The sequence below is a fragment of the Gossypium arboreum genome, chromosome 11 (assembly GCF_025698485.1).
Source record: "Gossypium arboreum isolate Shixiya-1 chromosome 11, ASM2569848v2, whole genome shotgun sequence".
NCBI lineage: Eukaryota > Viridiplantae > Streptophyta > Magnoliopsida > Malvales > Malvaceae > Gossypium > Gossypium arboreum.
The window spans coordinates 123340654-123360917 of NC_069080.1; the positions used below are offsets into that span (position 1 = coordinate 123340654).

A 20264-nucleotide genomic window follows, 5' to 3' on the forward strand; every position below is an offset into this window, starting at 1 on the left:
ACAATTTAGCGACCCGAATCCAAACTAAAATTTTTACGTCGCTACATGAATTATGAGATATAATAAATTTTGTAAGACAAGATCAGAATGATCTTGGGTTCCCCTGTTTTGACTTTGGAAAATCATTAAAAATTAGAGAAAAATAATTAAGGGATTAAATTTATATGTTTAAAATCCTTAATTAGAATATTTTCAATATAAATAAGCGGTAACATCATCTGAATCTCGTATGAGGAGATAATTAATTCTTAGCTAAGAAGGGTCGGAACTATTAGACAACAGAATGGGGGGGTAACTTTAAAGAATAAACTATACTTATTGGCTAGACCAAAAATTTTGAAAATGTTATGGTAAGAAGATATGTGAATCTAGTTTTAGGAAAAATTAGCGGATCTTAATTTTGAGTTCTGTATCTTAAGATAAAAATAATTTAGTGACTATGATATGGATGGACAACTTTGAATATACATATAAGTAAATAGTGAAATTATAGATAATGTTACTTATAAGTATGTTATATACATTAAGGATGTGGAATAGAGAGGAGGAGGAGGAAAATATATATGAATATTCAGCTAGTATGGTTAATTTTCATGTTTTAGGCTCAATGACTAAATTGAATAAAAGTAAAACTTTAGGGGGCAATTTTGTAAAAATTTCAAAATGACCAAATTGAAGGAATGAATTTTTTATTATCTAAATTAATAAGTTGAATGAAATTATTAATTTAAGATCGAGTGAAAATTGGAAAAATGTTAAATTATCAAAATGCCCCTAAATCTTGGTATTTCTGCAATTTAGTCATGTAGGTTCGTATAACTTGAATGAGCATGTAAATATGTCAATTTAAATATTGTATTGTCTTTTATATAATGTTTGAATTGAATATATGAAATGTATAGATGTTGAAATGAAAGAAATAATACATGTTCTGAAACTACTTGAAAGGGATAAAATCTGTTTGAATATTGGGTTCCGGATGGATATAGGTGATTTCCCAAATGAAAGAGTTCCTGCATGTGTTGCAGAAATAGATAACCGAAGGCTTAACCTGACAAAAGCCTTCTCGAGAATATAAAGTGGATAGGATTCGTTCCTGATTCACTATAATACCTCAAAGTGGATAGGATTTGTTCGTGATTCACCATGGTAATTTAAAGTGAATAGGATTTATTGCTGATTCACTAAGGTAACTTAAGGCGGATAGGATTTGACCTGAAAAGGTAATCCTAATTTGCTACGGTTATACGATATAGGATTCCTTATGATAACTTAAAGTGGGTAGGAATTGACCTGAAAAGGTAATCCTGATTCACTATAGTTATATGAAATGTGACTCAAGAGAGTGCTTGATGACTAAATTTCCTAAGGGTTATTTCTGAATATGAATTGATGGAACATGGAAATGTGCGCTTTGAGTGTACTGTTAAAAAACCCATTGGAACTCCAATGATTCAACGGATAGAATATTTGATATGATACGAGAATTATAATATGAAAAAGATGTTACATGAAACATGAAAATGAATACTAAATGATATAAATTAATTGAAATTATTCTGAAAATTTCAGTAATGCCTCGTATCCTATCCTGCTCTCGGGTACGGGTATGGGGTGTTACACTGTCAATAGATTAGTAAGAATGATTAGGGCTAATGTTAGTTTCCTTCAAGAAACTAAGTTAGAAATGGTATCAGTAGATTTAGTTAGAAAGATTTGGGGAGATGACTATTTTGATTTTAAATTTGCTGCTGCAATTGAAAGATTAAGAGGTTTGGAGAGGTATTGTTGAGAATTTTAAAGATGCCGTAGTGTCTAAATGGGTGGGGATGGACTCTTTCTATTGGCGGATTGGGAATGGAAGGACGGCATTGTTTTGGATGGACATTTGGTGTGGTAATCATCCATTAAAACAGGATTTTCCAAGGCTATCTCTTCTTGCTAGACAAAAGAAAAGTTCGGTAGCTAATTTTTTGAGAAATCCCGAGTTTTATAAAGATGAATGGAATGAACTCGTTACAAGATTTTTGTTGGGAAGGGTGGAGGTGATGCTTAGTAGATTGGTAGAGAGGGTGAGTAGCACGGTGTTAGTTCCGGATGTGGAGGATAAGTTGTGTTGGGTTAACGATAGAAATGGGGAATTTTTTGTTAGAAAATGTTTTGAATTATTGTTAGTGGATGGAGGGGTGGATATAAAATTTGCTTGCGATAAATTATGAAAACTTAAGGTACCACCTAGAGTGCAAAGTTTCCTCTGGATGCTCGCTATCGACAGAATTCCTACAATGGAATTTCTGATCAAAAAAGGGTGAATCTTCAAAACATATCAATAAGTTGTCCCTGGTGTGAAAGAGATCCGGAGAACGCATCCCATTTGTTCTTGAAATGCAAATTTTTTTGAAGGCTTTTGGACTAAAATTTTCTATTGGTGGAAGGTGGGTTGGAAATAGGTAGATGGTTTGAGGATTTTTACTCATTATGCAACAATGTGAAAATGGCCGAAATTAGGAAAAGTTTTTGGTTGATATCAATTTCGGTAGCATGTTGGACAATTTGGTTAACAAGAAATGGTATGGTTTTTGAAAGAAGGAGCATGTCTATGGAAAATTTGATTTTTCAATCAAAGATGATGGCACTGTTCTAGATTTGATCTATTTATGATGAAGTAATGTTGCAGGAGAATTTTTGGTGGATATGTCTGAACAGGTGTAGGATTGATTCAATTAAATCCAAACCTACTGCATTAATTTGGTGCCCTCCTCCACATGGATGGTTAAAGTTCAATGCGTGTGGGATTGCAAAAGAGGATAGAGCAGGATGTGGAGGTGTCTTGAGAGATAAGGAGGGCATCGTAAGAGCGTTATTTTCTGGTTTTGCAGCAACAAATGATGCCGATTTGGCTGAGATTGGCACGGTGAAGGTTGCTTTGGAAGTATTTTTAGCTATGAACTAGAAGCTTAATGATTTATTATATATTGAATTTGGTTTAATGGTGGTGTTTTCTTGGTGTGCTAACAAGGCAATGAGACCATGGTCTCTTTAAGCAATTTTTACATGTACTGAAAGTGACATGTTAAAGGTTGGAATGTTGTTTTCTCGATGCCTGAAAAGAATGGAAAGGAAATGGCACCTCCCTTGGCGATTGTAGGTATTAATCGTGAGAAAATGTTTAAAGCTTGGTGGTGATTTTTTGTTTGGTTGTAAATGTAGGTTTATTAGTAATGGAATGTGTTTTAATTTAGAATGTTGTAATGTTAAACTTTTTTTGCTGTTCTGTTTGTCTTTTACAACATAACAGCTCAAAAGAAGCAAAAAAAGAAGAAGAAGGAGTTTTTGTTTAAGTGAAGAAAAGTTACCAACCAGTAAAAGAGAGTGTTATGAATAGATGACTGATATAAATATTGATCCAGACTTTGAAAAAACAAGTGCAGTGACAAGTGAAGGTGATAAAAGCAATAGATAATTGAGAGAAGTCGTTATGGTGGTTGTGATTTTTGAAAGAGAGTTGTAGAGGGAATTCATAAAATATTTAAGTTTGCCAAAAAATTTAAAAAAAAGTCTTTTAATGAAACAATAATACTATGTTAGGTGGGACTATTATTTCTTTTCCACTTGTTTTAGTCACGAGCTAGTTATAAACTAATAAAAAATGGTAGTTTTTAGTTACTCTTACGACTTGTTTGTGGCAAAGAGTTTTTATTTATCATTCTAGTGTTAAGTTTAAATTTGTACTCTTCATTCTTTATTTTATGTGTAACTATTTTAACATGTCTATATTAAATAAGCTTTTTTTTTCTTTGGCCCAAAAAAGAAGATATTTTTCTCATGTTATTACGCTAATAACCAAAGGTAGTGTTAAAATAATTTGTATCTTTGAACCCCATGTGATGGCCTAATGGTCAAGAGTGTTCATTGTCCCAGATGTGGCCTGAGTTCGAGTCGTGGTAGTCGCATTTGTTGTTCGGAGTTTGCCCTATTATTGAGCAAACAAAGACCCAAAAAGAAAGGGCATAATTTATATTAATTAAAATATAAAAATCCATATATTAATTTTTTCTATATCTTCACGTACTATTTTAATTATTTTTTATTATGTCGGAAATTATAAAATCTAAATTTAAGACAAATAAATATTGTTATTATATGATTTTGGTTCTTTTTAATAATTGGTATTTATCGTAATTAATTTGTTTCTAACCAAAATTTTGTATTAGAGTAAAACCATCCTTTTTTTCATTGCCAAGTTGTATTTTACTATTTTAAAGACAACTTTAAAAGAAAACCAAGTCATCGGAGACTGAAATTTAATTTTTTACTCAACAAGACCAAATAAAATAGTTAATCCGTAGCTGTAATAAATTATTATCATTACTATTATATTTATTATTTCATATTTGGTAAGTTTTTGTTTCGATTCTTTCTGTCATAATTAAAGAAATAGCATCCGTTACATTCATAGTATTATGGCAGGCATTTACAAAAGAGTTTCAATATGCCAAAGCCCTTCATTAAGCTCTTTTCTTTTTAAGTATAGATATTAGCACATAACATTCAAAGGAAAATGATGATGATGATGATGGGAGGAACAACCAATTTACTACACAAAACGAGGGTGGTGAGCCCTTAGGTAACAATGGGATGAACAACGGTGGTGTCGTAGTGGAAGAGAAAGCGGATACCGTTGAAAAAGGGGCCGTGGACGGCGATAGAGGATGCGGTGTTGGCGAGAATCGTGAGGAGTCATGGTGAAGGAGTTGGAATCTTGTGCAAAAGAACACAGGTTGTACGTTGTGGGAAGAGTTGTAGGCTTAGATGGGTTAACCATTTGAGACCAAACTTGAAGAAAGGATCTTTTCTCTGAAGAAGAAAAGATTATTATTGAGTTGCATGCTAAGAAGGGAATAAATGGGCTCGTATGGCTATTCGGTAATCATTATTATTTTTCTAAAATTAGGTTAGTATTTTTTACATTTAATGTTTGATCTTGTTTATGCTATTCTTTGCCTCTTTTTATTTTTTTTTGTTGGTGATGAAGTCATCGGAGACTGAAATTTAATTTTTACTCAACAAGACCAAATAAAATAGTTAATCCGTAGCTGTAATAAATTATTATCATTACTATTATATTTATTATTTCATATTTGGTAAGTTTTGTTTGATTCTTTCTGTCATAATTAAAGAAATAGCATCCGTTACATTCATAGTATTATGGCAGGCATTTACAAAAGAGTTTCAATATGCCAAAGCCCTTCATTAAGCTCTTTTCTTTTTAAGTATAGATATTAGCACATAACATTCAAAGGAAAATGATGATGATGATGATGGGAGGGAACAACCAATTTACTACACAAAACGAGGGTGGTGAGCCCTTAGGTAACAATGGGATGAACAACAGTGGTGTCTGTAGTGGAAGAGAAAGCGGGATACCGTTGAAAAAGGGGCCGTGGACGGCGATAGAGGATGCGGTGTTGGCAGAATACGTGAGGAGTCATGGTGAAGGGAGTTGGAATGCTGTGCAAAAGAACACAGGGTTGGCACGTTGTGGGAAGAGTTGTAGGCTTAGATGGGTTAACCATTTGAGACCAAACTTGAAGAAAGGATCTTTTTCTCCTGAAGAAGAAAAGATTATTATTGAGTTGCATGCTAAGAAGGGGAATAAATGGGCTCGTATGGCTATTCAGGTAATCATTATTATTTTTTCTAAAATTAGGTTAGTATTTTTTACATTTAATGTTTGATCTTGTTTATGCTATTCTTTGCCTCTTTTTATTTTTTTTTGTTGGTGATGAACAGAGAAATATTGTATTAGGCATAAAAAAGGATCTTTTTATTTTTTATATTAGACATTTAGTATTTGATCTTGTTTCCTTTTATTTTGGAATGTATGTGGTATGTCTAGCTATAGAAAACATAAAATACAATTCTAATAAAATAATTTCAATACATACCAAAAAAAGGTTGTAATAGGCATAATATAACACTTAATTGAATCAAGACATGCTTTGCTATGGTGTTGAGTGTTCAAGTTCATTTTCACCAAAAGTATTTAAGCATTCATGGGTTCTTTTTATTTTCATTGTGTGTGGGTCTTCTCTAGTTTTTTTTTTTTTTTTGCCTAAGTATAAATGTATCTTTAAATGTATTATTTGTGCTTTATGATAGTTTGACTTAAAAGGGTGAGGGCCTTACCTAACCCTTTAAAAAGAAAGTTTGACTTAAAGGGTGAGGGACTTACCTAACCCTTTAAAAAGAAAGTCATGCTGCTATAAAGATATAAGTCAATATAATGATGTTTTAGAAAAAATAATTCTAACTTCCTCACTACTAGTTGTAGCTATATGGATGTTTTGATTGTAATTCTGTTATTACATTGTACTGATTTAATGTTGATTGTAGTTATAGAGATGTATTACTTGTAGTTATACCTTCAAACAAATAATTTATGATAATTTTTTGTGAAAGAATATATGAGCTTAATTTCTCTACAATTAAATGGACCTGTAAAACTAAGTTTAAGTGAAATAAAAGGACTAGAAAGTAAAATTTGTTAATTTATATGTGATTGATAACTCTATTTTTGCTTGCATTGATAATGTAGCTTCCTGGAAGAACAGACAATGAAATCAAGAACTATTGGAACACAAGGGTGAAGAGAAGGCAACGCCAAGGCCTCCCACTTTACCCACCTAACGTCCAACCCTTCTATTCCCAGCACCAGCACCAGCACCAGCACCGCCAGCGTCACTCACATCCTCCCTCACCTATTCCTTCTCCTCCGCCAACCACCGCACCCAACTCCTGTTTCTCCTTCCAAACTCCCGTAGTGTCTCTTCACACCTCAAATCCCATGCCTCTTCATCCTCTCCACATCCCTCACAGACCACCACCTCAAAACTTCCTTTACAATCCTCATTCAGCCTTAACAACGCCGCCTCTGCCACTCCAAAGCCCGAATTCAGCCTCGACGCCGCCGCCTCTCCCTAGCCCTTCCGCTTCAACACCACCCCATATCTCCCCACTTCACTCTCCCCATAACCCACCTCCTTTCCCAACTCTCCCTCTAATCAATTATCCCAATACCACCACCGACGACGACTTCTTCCATAGCAACAAGCGGTTCAAGCATGACAGACTTCAAAGCAACAATTACAATAACAATCATCTTGATGCTACAAGCTCGAGCTTTACATTGCCGTTTTCACCAATGCAGCACTATTCGAATCGAATGACACTCGATCTTCCTTCATCGTCGAGGACAACATTTAATCATCATCCTCATCAGGATTCTGGGGATTTTTACCCGTTGAAAATGGATCTCCGTTCGAACCAAATCAACGACGATGGGTTGTTGGAGACAATGCTGCAGGAAGCTCAGGCACTAGCCGCCAATGGCAGCGGTGGCAATAATGAAATACCAAAAGAGACGATGAACGCTGCACAAAATGAAGAAGACTATTCGAGGCTAATCAACATTGATGGTCCTTCTTCCTTTAGCATCGCGATCCCCGAATGGTGCAACGACAGTGGCGAAAGCTCCGAGCGGCAGCCCTTTGCTATAATAGATAATGAAAATCATTTAGCCCCTGATAACCATCAGATAGCTTCATTGTACCCAGCTGATATTTCGCCCCACCATGCTGCCAGGTCTTCGAGCGTTCGATCCTGGGACAACTTTCCGGTACTAGAACAATCAAGATTTTTAGTGAAGATATAATTGTGATAATATAGAATTTTGTCACAAATAGTTAATTATTTGTGACGAATTTTGTATGAAACACTTCAAAAATAAGTAAGTGTGATTCATTAATATATAGTCGCTATTATGACAATAGTTGTAACAATTTAAATTACATTTATAAGTAAATTGTCACTATAAGTGTATAATTGTTACTAAATCCATTAATCACTACAAATTCATCACTAATGAAATGCTTAAGACTCACGCCAAAAACTTTTTCTCAAGAAATGATATGATAGTGGCAACATATCTAGTAGTCACTATTACTATCAATATTGTGACAATAAAATTGTCACTTTCAAATTCATTCCTTGTGATAATGTAATGGTGTCTGATTAAATTACATCACACTATAAATGAATAATTGTTACTAAATCCATTGGTCATTATTCATCACTAATGAAATGCTAAATTTGGGGCAAGTTTCGAAGAGATTATGCAGTAGTGACAACATATTCGATAGGCACTATTACTAGTCATAAATGTGATGATAAAAAGCTTGTCACTACATAATTTTTTTTATAATTATGTATTTGTGACAGGTTAAATTCCTTCGCAAATAAATCGTAACTATGAGTGTATAAATGTGACCAATTCCACAAAATGGTCAAATTAGTGCCAAGTTTTCTTTAAGGGAAATGATGTAATAGTGACAACAAATCAAATAATTAATATTAATAATCATTATTATGATGATGGAATTAAATTTTACTATAAAATTTACTTTTAGTTACAAATTTTTTCATTAAATATTACAATTTAATTCCAACTACATGTATTCTCAATTGCGAAAATTATATCCCAATTATGAAAATTGTATTCATTAAAAACTAGTTGGTCTTCTACGAAAAAAGGAAGAAATTAATTCATTAGTATTTATACGAGAAATCAACAAATTATCTTTTATAGCACTGGTAATTTATATATTAACAAGTTATTTTCTTTTGATATTGATTTTTTTGTAAAATTTTAATTAAATTTAAAATATTTTAAATTTATCAAGTTGTTTTGTTTTAGACTTAGGAGACAATTAATATTAGAATTCTTATTATGAGATAACAATTGTTTTATCTTTATAAATATCATAAATTAATAATAAATTTAGGAAAGTTGATTATAGTATATGATGTTTGGTGTAATTCATAGTATGCATTTTGTTTTATAATATTCTTGTATGCTTCAGGTGAATATGCTTTGATTTTATTTTATTACTTTATTTTTGTTAAAAGCATTTAACAAAACACAAGAAAATTAACTTAGCTTTTCAAGTCAAATTAACCGGCTTATTAGGATCTACCATTGAATTTCACCTCTAAATTATGTTAATATGTAATACACTTTTTGCTACTTTTCTGATCTCTTCTTTAGTGGGTCTTAAACTCTTCCTTTCATGGCACAGAGTTTAGACCCTCCTGTATAAATAACTCCTTTTAAACACTAATAAGTATTGTCATTTTATGATTTTGATTCTTTTTAATAGTTGGTATTTATTGTATTTGATTTGTTTCTGATTGCAATTTAGTATTAGGATAAAACCTGTCCTCTTTTTATTGTACTTTACTATTTTAAAGACAAATTTAAAAGAAAAATAAGTAATCTGACAGTGAAATTTAATTTTTCTCTCTGTCTTCTAGACTAAATAAAATAATTAATCTGCGACTGTGATAAATTATTATCATTATTATTGCATTTATTATTTTATATTTGGTAATTTTCTATTTCGATTCTTTCTATCATAATTAAAGACACATTCGTTACATTCGTAATATTGTGGCAGCCTTCTACAAAGAGATTGCAAAAACACTTCATTAAACCCTTTTCTTTTTAGGTATAGATACAAGCACATAACATTCAAAGGAAAATGGTGATGATGGGAGGGAACAACCAATTTAATGCACAAAAGGATGGTGGTGTGTCTTTAGATAGCACTGGGATGAACAACGATGATGTTGGCATTGGAAGAGAAAGTGAGATAGTGTTGAAGAAGTGGTCGTCAATCGTGCGGAGGATGCTGTGTTGTCGGAGCACGTGAGGAGTCACGGTAAAGGTAATTGGAATGTTGTGCAAAAGAAGAAAAGGTTGGCACTTTGCGGGAATAGTTGTAGGATTAGAGGGGCTAACCATTGAAAACTAAATTTGAAGAAGGGATCTTTTTCTCCATGAGTTGCACACTAAGATGGGGAATAAATAGGGTCTTATGGCTATTTAGGTAGTCATTACTACTTTTCTAATTTTTACATTTCACATTCAATATTTGATCTTGTTTCTACTATTCTCTGCCTTTTTTTTTATTTTCTTTGTTGGTGATGAATAGAGAGATCTTGTATTAAGCTGGTGATTTTATTAATAATCAGGGCAATGCGAAACATAATGGTGGATGGAGAGCTTTGCCCTAAAATTTTTAAGAAATTTCATTATTCTTTTGAATTTTTTTTGAAAATTTAAATTAGCCTCTAAATTGTGTTAATAAGTAATATAACTTTTTCTAATAAGTAAAATTAACTTATCTTTTCAAGTTAAATTAACTCAAGTAATACAACTTTTGGTACTTTGTTGATCTCTTCTTTAGTGGGTTTTAAATTCTTCCTTTTATTATTTCATATTTGATAACTTTCTGTTTCGATTCTTTCTGTCATAATTAAAGATGCATTCGTTATAGTCGCAATATCGCACCGACCATTTACAAAGAGCTTGCAAAAACCCTTTTCTTTTTATGTATAGATATTAGCACATAACATTCAAAGGAAAATCATAATGATGGGAGAGAACAACCAATTTACTGCACAAAAGGATGGTAGTGTGTCATTAGGTAGCAATGAGATGAACAACAACAATGTTGACAGCAGAAGAGAAGGCAAGATACTGTTAAAAAAAGGGTCTAAAATTTGAGTGTTAGAATTTTTAGTGTTTTAATTTTTTTGGAAAGTCTCATTAATCTTACCAAAATTAATTTATCTTTTCAACTTAAATTAACTCGCCTCTAAATTGTGTTAATAAGTAATACAACTTTTGCTACTTTGTTTGTAACTCTCCAAATTTTTGTAATTTCGACTTTTGTGGTTGTGGAGCATGAAAATATTGACATTTTCGTTTTGATTCTTTTTGGTATATATATGTGTGGTTTAAGAGGGTATGTGCTTTGGGGTGTGTCTGGGAGGTCCCAAGTTCGAGCCTTAACTTGGGCTAAAATTTTAGTTTTTATAAGAATTAAGCCTGGGTTTTGGTTAACGGTTTATAGGAATTATGGGTAAAAACTTAACAAAATGGGCCTGCTGGTCTAGTGGTTAAGTGGCAAGGAAATACATTTAGGGTCAGGGATTCTATTCCCTGCAGTGGCAAATGGATTATTTTTTACTGCAAGTTGCAATTCAGAGTTGGGCTTATCAGAAATCGGAGTTGGGGTTTTAAGGGAAATTAGGGTTTATTCCCCTTTTTTTTGGAATAAAAGCATTCTTTTTGTTTTCTGCCCTCTTTTCTTTTATTTTCCCTAAAAACCTTACTGCCGAAAATCATCATTCTCCTTCCCCTCTCTTTTGTTTTTCTTCTTTTTCGATAAGCTTAGACGTATAGCTCGCGGTTTTGTCGATTCAGTAAGTATCGCTTTAAATTGAGTTACGTGTTTTCCTTTAGAGTTTGTTTAAAGAAGGATTTTGGTTGCTATTTAGGGAATATTCAAGGATCTGTGGATCACTAACTGAGTTTTTAACAGCAAGGAATCACCGTTCTTCGTCAAAGGTAAGTAAATCTCGCGTTTTGAGATTTGTCCATTCTTATGTAAGTCTATTTAAGTGACTGATTTGGGCTCGGTATTGTCAATCTTAGGCTTTGGAGTGCTTGTGGTTGGATTAGCAGTGAAAATGAACTAGGTGTGTACTCCGATTACGCAGAAAACGAGTTTCAGTGAAAGACGAAAAGTGGCCTGTCGACGCCACACGGGAGTGTGGTCTGCCCGTGTGGAAGCCTGCGTTATGAGACACAGGCGTGTCACTGACGAGCCAGGCCGTGCGCGCACCACACGGGCATGACGGACACAGGCATGTGATGGTTTGTAGGTTGTGTGCGAGGCACGAGCTTAGGCAAATGGGTCATGTGAGCCACACAGGCGTGTGGGCCCACACTAGTGAATCACATGGGTGTGTGAGAATCTGGGCCAGGCCATGTGATCCACACAGACAAAGCCAATTTGGGCCGTGTGAGGCGTGTGGGCCCGCAAGGGTAGGGCACACAGGCGTGCGAGCCTAATTTTGCTGATTTGTTCTGTAAGGTTGCACGGGTTGCCTAAGTCGACTGTGACTTGACTGTAGGGGTAGTAAGCGTTACTTAGTTCCCATATTCTGATTGGTTACTGAGAAGTAGGTTAATATAAGCATGTGTATATGTCTAATTCGATAAATCTGCTCTGACATGATGTTGACATGATCTGTTATCTGCATAATAGCATGCCATGATATTTATGATGCATTGCATAGGGTTGGGATTGTTGTGAAAAGAAGGAAGTCTAAGAGGCGATTAGCCTGTTATCTGGCAGCTAAGCTGCATACTTATGATATGTGCTGCGATGCGGTACTTTATGGTGTGTAGGGTTGGATGGGTCGATTATATCCCCATATACGGTGTGCAGGGATGGGTGGGTCAATTTTATCTCTACATGGTGTGTTGGGTTGGACGGAGATGGTGTGCAGGGTTGGTGGGCATGTTTTCTGATATATGATCTGTTATGCGTGCGATATCTATATGGCTAAGGTCGAATAACTGTATTCTGTTGTCTATTTGTATGCATGCTGTTTGTGGGGATGTACATACTGAGTTTGCGAAAACTCAACCCTTTGTTTATTTTTTTTGTCAGGTAATCCTCAACAGTAGATGGATCGGTATGACGGAAGGCTCGATGGTGACCACTGGTAGACATTTAATAGTTTTATGAGTAACATTTATTTTTTCTTTTTTTACCTTAAAAGTTGTTTTGGGGGATTGATTATGTATTTAGACTCGAACTATTTTTTTGGGGTTTATTTTGGGATTTTAAATTGATAAATTATTAATTTAAGAATAAATGACGTTTTAGCTTTCGTGTTTATGAAATGTTTTCACTTGATATTTGAAATATGGATTTCGCGACCTAAGTAAAGATAACAAACTGGACAAATTTTCAACTCGCTAAGGTTTTTCTTAAAAGCACTCACATGTGACGCTGCCAGATTCGGCCATAACGTTTTGGCCGGGTTTGGGAGTTTTACATTTAGTGTTGTCAGAGCCAGGTTTACAAAAACTCAACTGTGGATTTGGGCAGTAAAAAGAATGGGTTTTGGAAAGTAAGTGATAAAGTAATTTGAAATATTTTTAACAAATATGTGGTACACCGAACCTCCAGCATTGATCCTGTAAGTTCTTTGAAACACTGATATGTACTTTTTGAGAGCATGCTTATACTGAAATTTTGTCTGTATCTGTCTAAAATACTGTGTATGTGCTATGAAACACTTTAGGTAGTGTAAACTAAAAACCGTAGTTAGCTTACTACTCGCGATAACCGACTCTGAAACTCTATTAATGGTTATCGAAACTGTAAACTAATTTACATAAAAATTCTAAATACAGATTAATTTGATAGTTACGATGAGCATACGTGGTACTCGTGGACGGGGTACTAGAGGCCGAGGTAGAGGCCGTAGAGGGATTTGAGCTGAGTTACTCGCATCTGATACGATCCCTAATTTGGACACTAGCGAGATGCCGATGTCACCTGTTACTGAGATTGGTGCTGAGTCTCAGGACCGTGTAGCTGGGGACGACGTACTGTCCCAGGCCATGCTGCGAATTTTGGAGAGGGTCGCTGGGGCTAATGTTGGATCTGGAGGCCGTGGGTCGGTTACGGAACGACTCCGGTCGAATGGGGCTGAGATATTTAAGGGCATCGCTGGAGTTGCTCTGAGTGTGGCCGAGTACTGGATGGAGGCTACAGAACGCATAATGGATGATTTGGATTTTACTGATGAGCAGAAGCTCAAGGGGGCTGTGTCTCTGCTTCGCGATGAGGCATACCAATGGTGGTTGACGATTAAGAAGGGTACTCAGCCTGATAAGTTGACTTGGGATTTGTTTAAGACCACTTATCAGAGTAAGTATGTGGGAGCTAACTACGTTGACGCTAGGTGACATGAGTTTCTAAATCTCACCTTGGGAGACCGTTCAGTGGCCGAGTATGAGGCTGAATTTCTGAGGCTGAGTCGCTATGCGAGGGGCATGGTGAGGAATGAGTATGAGCGTCGTGTTTGATTTGAGGATTGTCTTCGCGATGGTCTGCCAGTTCTGATAGCTCTTCAGAGAGAGCGGGATTTCTCAGTCTTGGTCGAGAAGGCCAAGATAGCCGAGTAGGTGAAGTTTCCTGAGCGCCAAAATCGTGAGAAAGGGAAAGTTAATAGGGATTCTGAGTCTACTAGTTAGGAGCCTATTTTGGAGGTATATAGCAGTGTTAACTACTTCAACCCACAAGGTTTTGGGCAAATTCTTCTCAAACAACAGGTATCTAGCCATATCCATCAAGCTTCTGTTCTTTTTTTGACTAACACCGTTCTATTGAGGTGTGTAGGTTCTGGTAAGTTGGTGTTTGATGAATGCTTCATCACAAAATGATTGAAACTGAGCTGAGGTGTACTCAGTTCCATTATCAGATCTCAGAGTCTTGAGCTTGCATTCTGATTCAGTTTCTGCTGCAGCCTTGAACTTCTAGAAAACTGAGGCTACCTCATACTTTTGCTGGATGAAGTAAACCCAACAATACCTTAAGTAATCATCAATGAATAAGATGAAACATCTACTACCATTCAAAGACAGTGTCTTTATAGGACCACACATATCAGTATGGACTAGCTGCAATCTTTTTGAGGCTCTTCAGGCTTTGTTTGTAGGGAATGGTAGTCTAGCTTGTTTTCTTAGCTGACACACTTCACAAACTCATTTTTTTTTCAACTGAATTGGAGAAGTTTTCAACAAAATCCTCTTTGGTCAGTTGAGTTAGTGATTTGTAGTTGGCATGGCCTAACCTTTTGTGCCACAGCTTAGATTCATCTTTAATAGTTGTGTAGGCACTGTCTAAGCCTTTGTTCTAGTCCACAACAAAGCTTTTATTAGCCATGGTCACTGACATGAGCTTGGATCCACTTGGATCACTGATTAGGCACTCATTGCCTTTGAACACCACAGAGTAGCCCTTTTCTAGTAACTAAGCTATGCTGAGTAAATTTTTATTGATTTTAGGCATAAACAAGACATTTGAAATAAGTTTGGTATCTGTAGGAGTGTCTATCAGCATATCTCCTTTACCTTCAGCTTTAATGAAATGTCCATTTCCAACCTTTACACTTGTTTTGAAGCTTCTGTTAATTGTTTTTAAGATAGCAACATTAGGAGTCATGTGGTTTGTGCAACCACTGTCTATCAACCGTCCCTTTATTGTCTTTTCTTTAGCAGCTGAGCAAGAAACTGCAAAGACTTGCTCTTTTTTATCACTGCCTTCTTTTGCCACTTAAGCTTCAGCTCTTAACTGTTGAGGTTTTTTTTGTCTCTACTTGCCTTTGTTTTTGCAGACTTTCTCAGCATGACCCATATGTTTCAGAATTTGCACTACACACCAGGCCTGAACCAATATTCTTCACCCGGATGACTTAGCCTTCTACAGTGTAAGCAAGTTGGATATCTTCCAGCACCATCTGCTCTAGGCTTGTTTGACTAGGTCTTCTTTCCTTTGTAGGCAGAGGAGCTTGAAGCTGGTCTGCTTTTGGCTTGGAAGGAACCTTCTTGATGTTCCTTCAGTCTGTTAGCTCTCCTTTGCTCTTGAGCATAAAGAGCATTGATTAGCTCTGTCAATGAGATGCCGGTCAGGTCCCTCGAGTCTTCAAGAGATGAGATCTTTGCCTCATACCTTTCAGGTAAGTTTGAGATCACCTTCTCCACAATTCTTGCTTCACTGAAATGTTCTCCAAGTAGCCTTATGCTTTTACTATAGCCATGATTCTGTCTGAGTACTGCTTTACTATTTCTTCGTCCTTCATCTTCAAGTTTTCAAAATTCCTTCTCAAATTCAGTAGTTGTTGCTGTCTTGTTCTTTCAGTCCCTTGGAACTCCTCCTTCAACTTATTCCAAGCCTGTTTTTGTGACTCACAAGCCATGATCCTTATGAAGATCATGTCTAACACACTGTTTTGTATGCAAGATATGGTTTTGTGTATTTTGGTTCTTTTACCTGCATGTTGTCTGATTTGAGCCACTGTTGGATTGACTTTAAGAGGTGCTGGATCAAGATCTGAATTGACAACCTCTCACAAATCGAATACTTGCAGGTAGGTCTTTATTTTTACTACCTAAATGTGGTAGCCCTTTCTATTAAAGACTGATGATGCAGCTGGTGAAAAACTTGAGGAAGACATGGTTTTAAGGAATGAAGAAATAACAAGTCCACTAAGAATTGAGCTCTGATACCAATTGTTGGGTTTTCTGACAAAGATGAATGGAGGTTAACAGAAGCTTGAGCAACAATGCTGTAAGTTTGCTGGAGAAAATAAACAGAATCGGGCTTGGAGAGCAAAAAAAAAAAAACAAGAAAAGAGAGTTTTTGAATGAAATTCTCAAAAATGATTTTCATTAACCTTGAATGAAGGTACAAAGGCAATACATATACCAGACATTTAGCTGGTCAAATCAAAACAGATTGTCACCTAACTTTACCTACTATTACTAAGTAACATTGGAACTTATGAAAACATTGCTTGCACACATAGATGTACTGATTTATCAATCCATCAGTACCTAATTACATTAAAACAATATCAGCTTAGTTCAAATCTGACTAAATTACAAAGAAATATTTAAGGTAACAAAACGGAATGAAATATAATAACAGTAATATGTGTTTTAGCAGCTGCATGCATACTTTATGTGCTGTAAGTGCGGCTTGATCTGTTTCTTCATACTTCATGTGGTGTAAATGCGGTATGCAGGCCAACTTCAATAAAGGGGCTAACCATTGAAGACCAAACTTGAAGAATGGATCTTCTTCTCTTGAAGAAGACAAGGCTATTATTGGGTTTCCTGCTAAGATGGGGAAAAAATGGGGAAAAAATGGGCTCATATAGCTACTTAGGTAGTCATTACTACTTTTCTAAAAAAAGGGTTAGCATTTTTGGCATTTCACATTTAAAGTCTCCAATTGTCATACAATTCTATGTAATGTATTGAACCATATTAAATTTAAGGGGTAACCGACTTCAATATTTGGTCGACATAACACAAGCAAAAATTGAAGTTGATACACCTATATATCCCAAGACAAAAAAGGCATTAGATCCAGAAAGCACTGTTAATAACATCTTTAGGAACGAGATGCTTTAGTAAGCACACGAACTCTATCGCCAATATCTTTCAAGTTTTGCTTAACCAATAGCCCCACCTCATTCAAACCCATCGCATTCAAACTCTGAAATATCCTTTTTCCACTTACGCTTTGGAACATGACTTTTTTCAACTCATTTTGGCGATTCTCCTCGCGTAGTTTGCTAAGCTGTTGAGTAGCTTTGGCTAAGCTTTACTAAAGGAAACTCTCTTTGTTAACCATCTTATTGTTTTGTTTTGACTGGGGCAGCTTCTTGAACTCGGAAAGTAACCGTCCAGCACCAGCGTGGGATGGCCATACCTCCGGTTTAAAGTCGAAATCAGGAGAGTAGATTATAGTACAAGCCTCAATCCCACAAAGGGTAGTGAGTTCACGCACCTCCTTTACCAGACCCTTTGTTCTTTTCTTGTAGGTAGTTTTCCTTGTTGAATCATTGGTAATGTAGGCAAGCTTCATTGTCTTTCTAGACATAGAGAATTGAATGCTTAGTTTCTATGTATTTGATTGCATGTTACGCTAATAGTGTGTGTGCCTATATACTATTAGACATACAATTATTCTCAAGCCAATCATGGAAGCTTGAGGAGAACAAAGTCAAATCTTCTTTGCAACCGTGCTTTCACTAACAATATGGTCAATCCACTCAAATAGATTACCACAAAAACTACAAGATGCATAAGAAGAAATGTTCTTGTTAACCCTTACATGATTTGTTTTCAATCTATTAAGAGGTTGATTCACTCTCATTAAGTTTAGTAAGAGATTTCATTGGATGAGTTTCACTCATTTATTATAGATTATTCTTGCAACAAGAACCATAAAAAGAAAAAAAAAACCAATCAATCGTAATAGATTTTTCGATATATCGTTCAGTGAATCGGTCCATCAATACGAACTGTAATAAAAATATTTAAATACGTTATTATTATCTTGTCTTATCTTTTAATTACTAGACCATTTATCTTGGTTTTTATGAATATATTAACAAAATCATTTTTATAAATTTCTTCAGTTATATTAATTAAATTTTAACTCAATTGAAATGATTGTTATTAAGAGAAGGTTGATTTAATTGCAACTAAAAAAGTATGGGTAAAACAGTCTCTTTTGTATTAGAAAACCAAATAATACGTAATTACTAATCTCAACTCCTAAAACAAACATTAATATGTTTTTTCTTTCTCGTTCAAAGAAAAAAAACGTTATTTGTCTGCAAATAAGCCTGCATCAACGATCACTCCACAGAAATCTGAAATGGGGAAATGATTTATTTCGATTATTACGAAGACGATCAACACATAAAATACTCGAATTCAAGGGGCAACTGACTGTAAATATTTGGTCGACATAACACAAGCAAACATTGAAACTGATACACCTATATATCCCAAGACAAAGAAGGCACCAGAACCAGAGAGCACCGTCAATAATATTCTTAGGAATGAGATGCTTTAGTAAGCACACGAATCCTATCGTCAATATCCGTCAAGTTTTGCTTAACCAATCGACCCACCTCATCCAAATCCATCGCATTCAAACTCTGCAATATCCCTTTTCCACTCAGGCTTTCGAACATGACTTCTTCCAACTCCTTCTGGCGATTCTCCTCGCTCAGTTTCCTAAGCTGTTGAGTAGCTTTGGCTAAGCTTTGCTCAAGGAAACTCTCTTGGTTAACCATCTTATTGTTTTGTTTCGACAGGGGCAGCTTCTTGAACTCGGACAGCAAGCGTCGGGCATCCTCGAGGGACGGCCATACCTCCGCTTGAGAGCCGAAATCAGGAGAGTTGATAACAGCAAAAGCTTCAATCCCACAAAGGGTAGTGAGTTCACGCACCTTCTTCACCAGACCCTTGGTTCTTTTCTTGTAGGTAGTTTTCCTTGCTGAATCATTGGTAATGTAGGCAAGTTTTGTTTTCTTTCTAGACATGGAGAATTGAAGGCTTAGTTTCTATGTATTTGATTGCATGTTACCCCAACAGTGTGTGTGCTTATATATGGATATTAGAGGCTGGTAGAGAAGAAGGGATGCCCCACTTGTCCTCGCTGGATATATATTAATGTTGACCTAAAAAGGAAAGGAGAAGACAGGTGTTTAATATCGAGTGATGACACCAAATTCATTACCATAATAGCTGTAATTTTAATGTAGACATTAAATGCATAAGCATGTTTAAGGTTAATATATCCGGCTTTCAGTTACATATTCCATATTTTAGTGATATATACCATTTATGTCACAAAGGTCGAAATATAATTTAAGACAAATGGGTTTGGGGCAACCAAAACAGTAAGCTCGGGCGAACAGTGACTCGGTTTTGGTCAATCAAAGAGTACAACGATGAGAAAAAACTAACAGCTTCTTTTTGGAGAATTTTATCATTATAACACCAAGCACTATCGATCTTTAAAGCAGATTTTCTGTTAAACTTACACCTCAAGAGATTTTTGTTATGAAAGAACTTGGTATTCTGTCTCCTTGGTGGATCCAATCCGTCCTGGATTTTTGCAGCTGAAGTAACTCCTTTTTCATCAAGAACTTTTTTATATTTAAAATGCATATCTATCTCAAGATCCAGGAGAAACTATGAGCACTTACGATCCAGAGCAGCTTGGACATTGTCGATACGGCGACCAAGCGAGTGCTTCCTTGTAGCAATATGTCCATATACTTTTTCATTCCATTTTTTCAGAACCGGAACAAGAGAAATAAGATTGGTCGACATGTCTAAACCCATTTTCAAGCTATCTCGAATAAGTTGCGAAAAGGAAAGCGTTGTACCCAAGAAGCCAAGAACCAAAAAGGACTGTTGTGATGAATTTGTCTTGTCGAGTGCAAAGAAATTAGAATGAGTCGATTGTTCGATTTCAGTTGGGGAAGATGAAACAAAGATGCAACCATTGACTATTCATAATTTACTTATATATAACAATTGATATGTTATATGAATTTAAATGTGTATGTTTATTTTTTTTAATATGATATGTACTAACAATAATTATGTCACACGGAAATTTATATTAATTATAATATTTATTTTAATTATATAACTATTAATATTTTAAAGTAATTTAACTAATTGAATTGATAAAAAAAATAAAGGGGTAAACAAAAATATAGGCTATTATTGAGTTGCCTGC

General features: G+C 35.3%; 2 protein-coding genes across 2 annotated transcripts; one reads left to right on the top strand and one right to left on the bottom strand.

The window, feature by feature from the left end:
- The first annotated feature begins 5208 nt into the window (after positions 1-5208).
- LOC128283950 (transcription factor MYB120-like) lies at positions 5209-9770 on the top strand. The gene is made up of 3 exons (XM_053021371.1): positions 5209-5681; positions 6599-7678; positions 9573-9770. The coding sequence occupies exons 1-3, from the start codon at positions 5307-5309 to the stop codon at positions 9768-9770; spliced, it is 1653 nt and encodes a 550-aa protein (XP_052877331.1). The 5' UTR covers positions 5209-5306.
- An 8602-nt stretch (positions 9771-18372) lies between these two features.
- LOC108477091 (agamous-like MADS-box protein AGL80) lies at positions 18373-19125 on the bottom strand. The gene has a single exon (XM_017779534.2). It carries the CDS (start codon positions 19051-19053, stop codon positions 18562-18564), a length of 492 nt encoding a protein of 163 aa, XP_017635023.1. The 5' UTR covers positions 19054-19125; the 3' UTR covers positions 18373-18561.
- Between the last annotated feature and the right edge of the window lie 1139 nt (positions 19126-20264).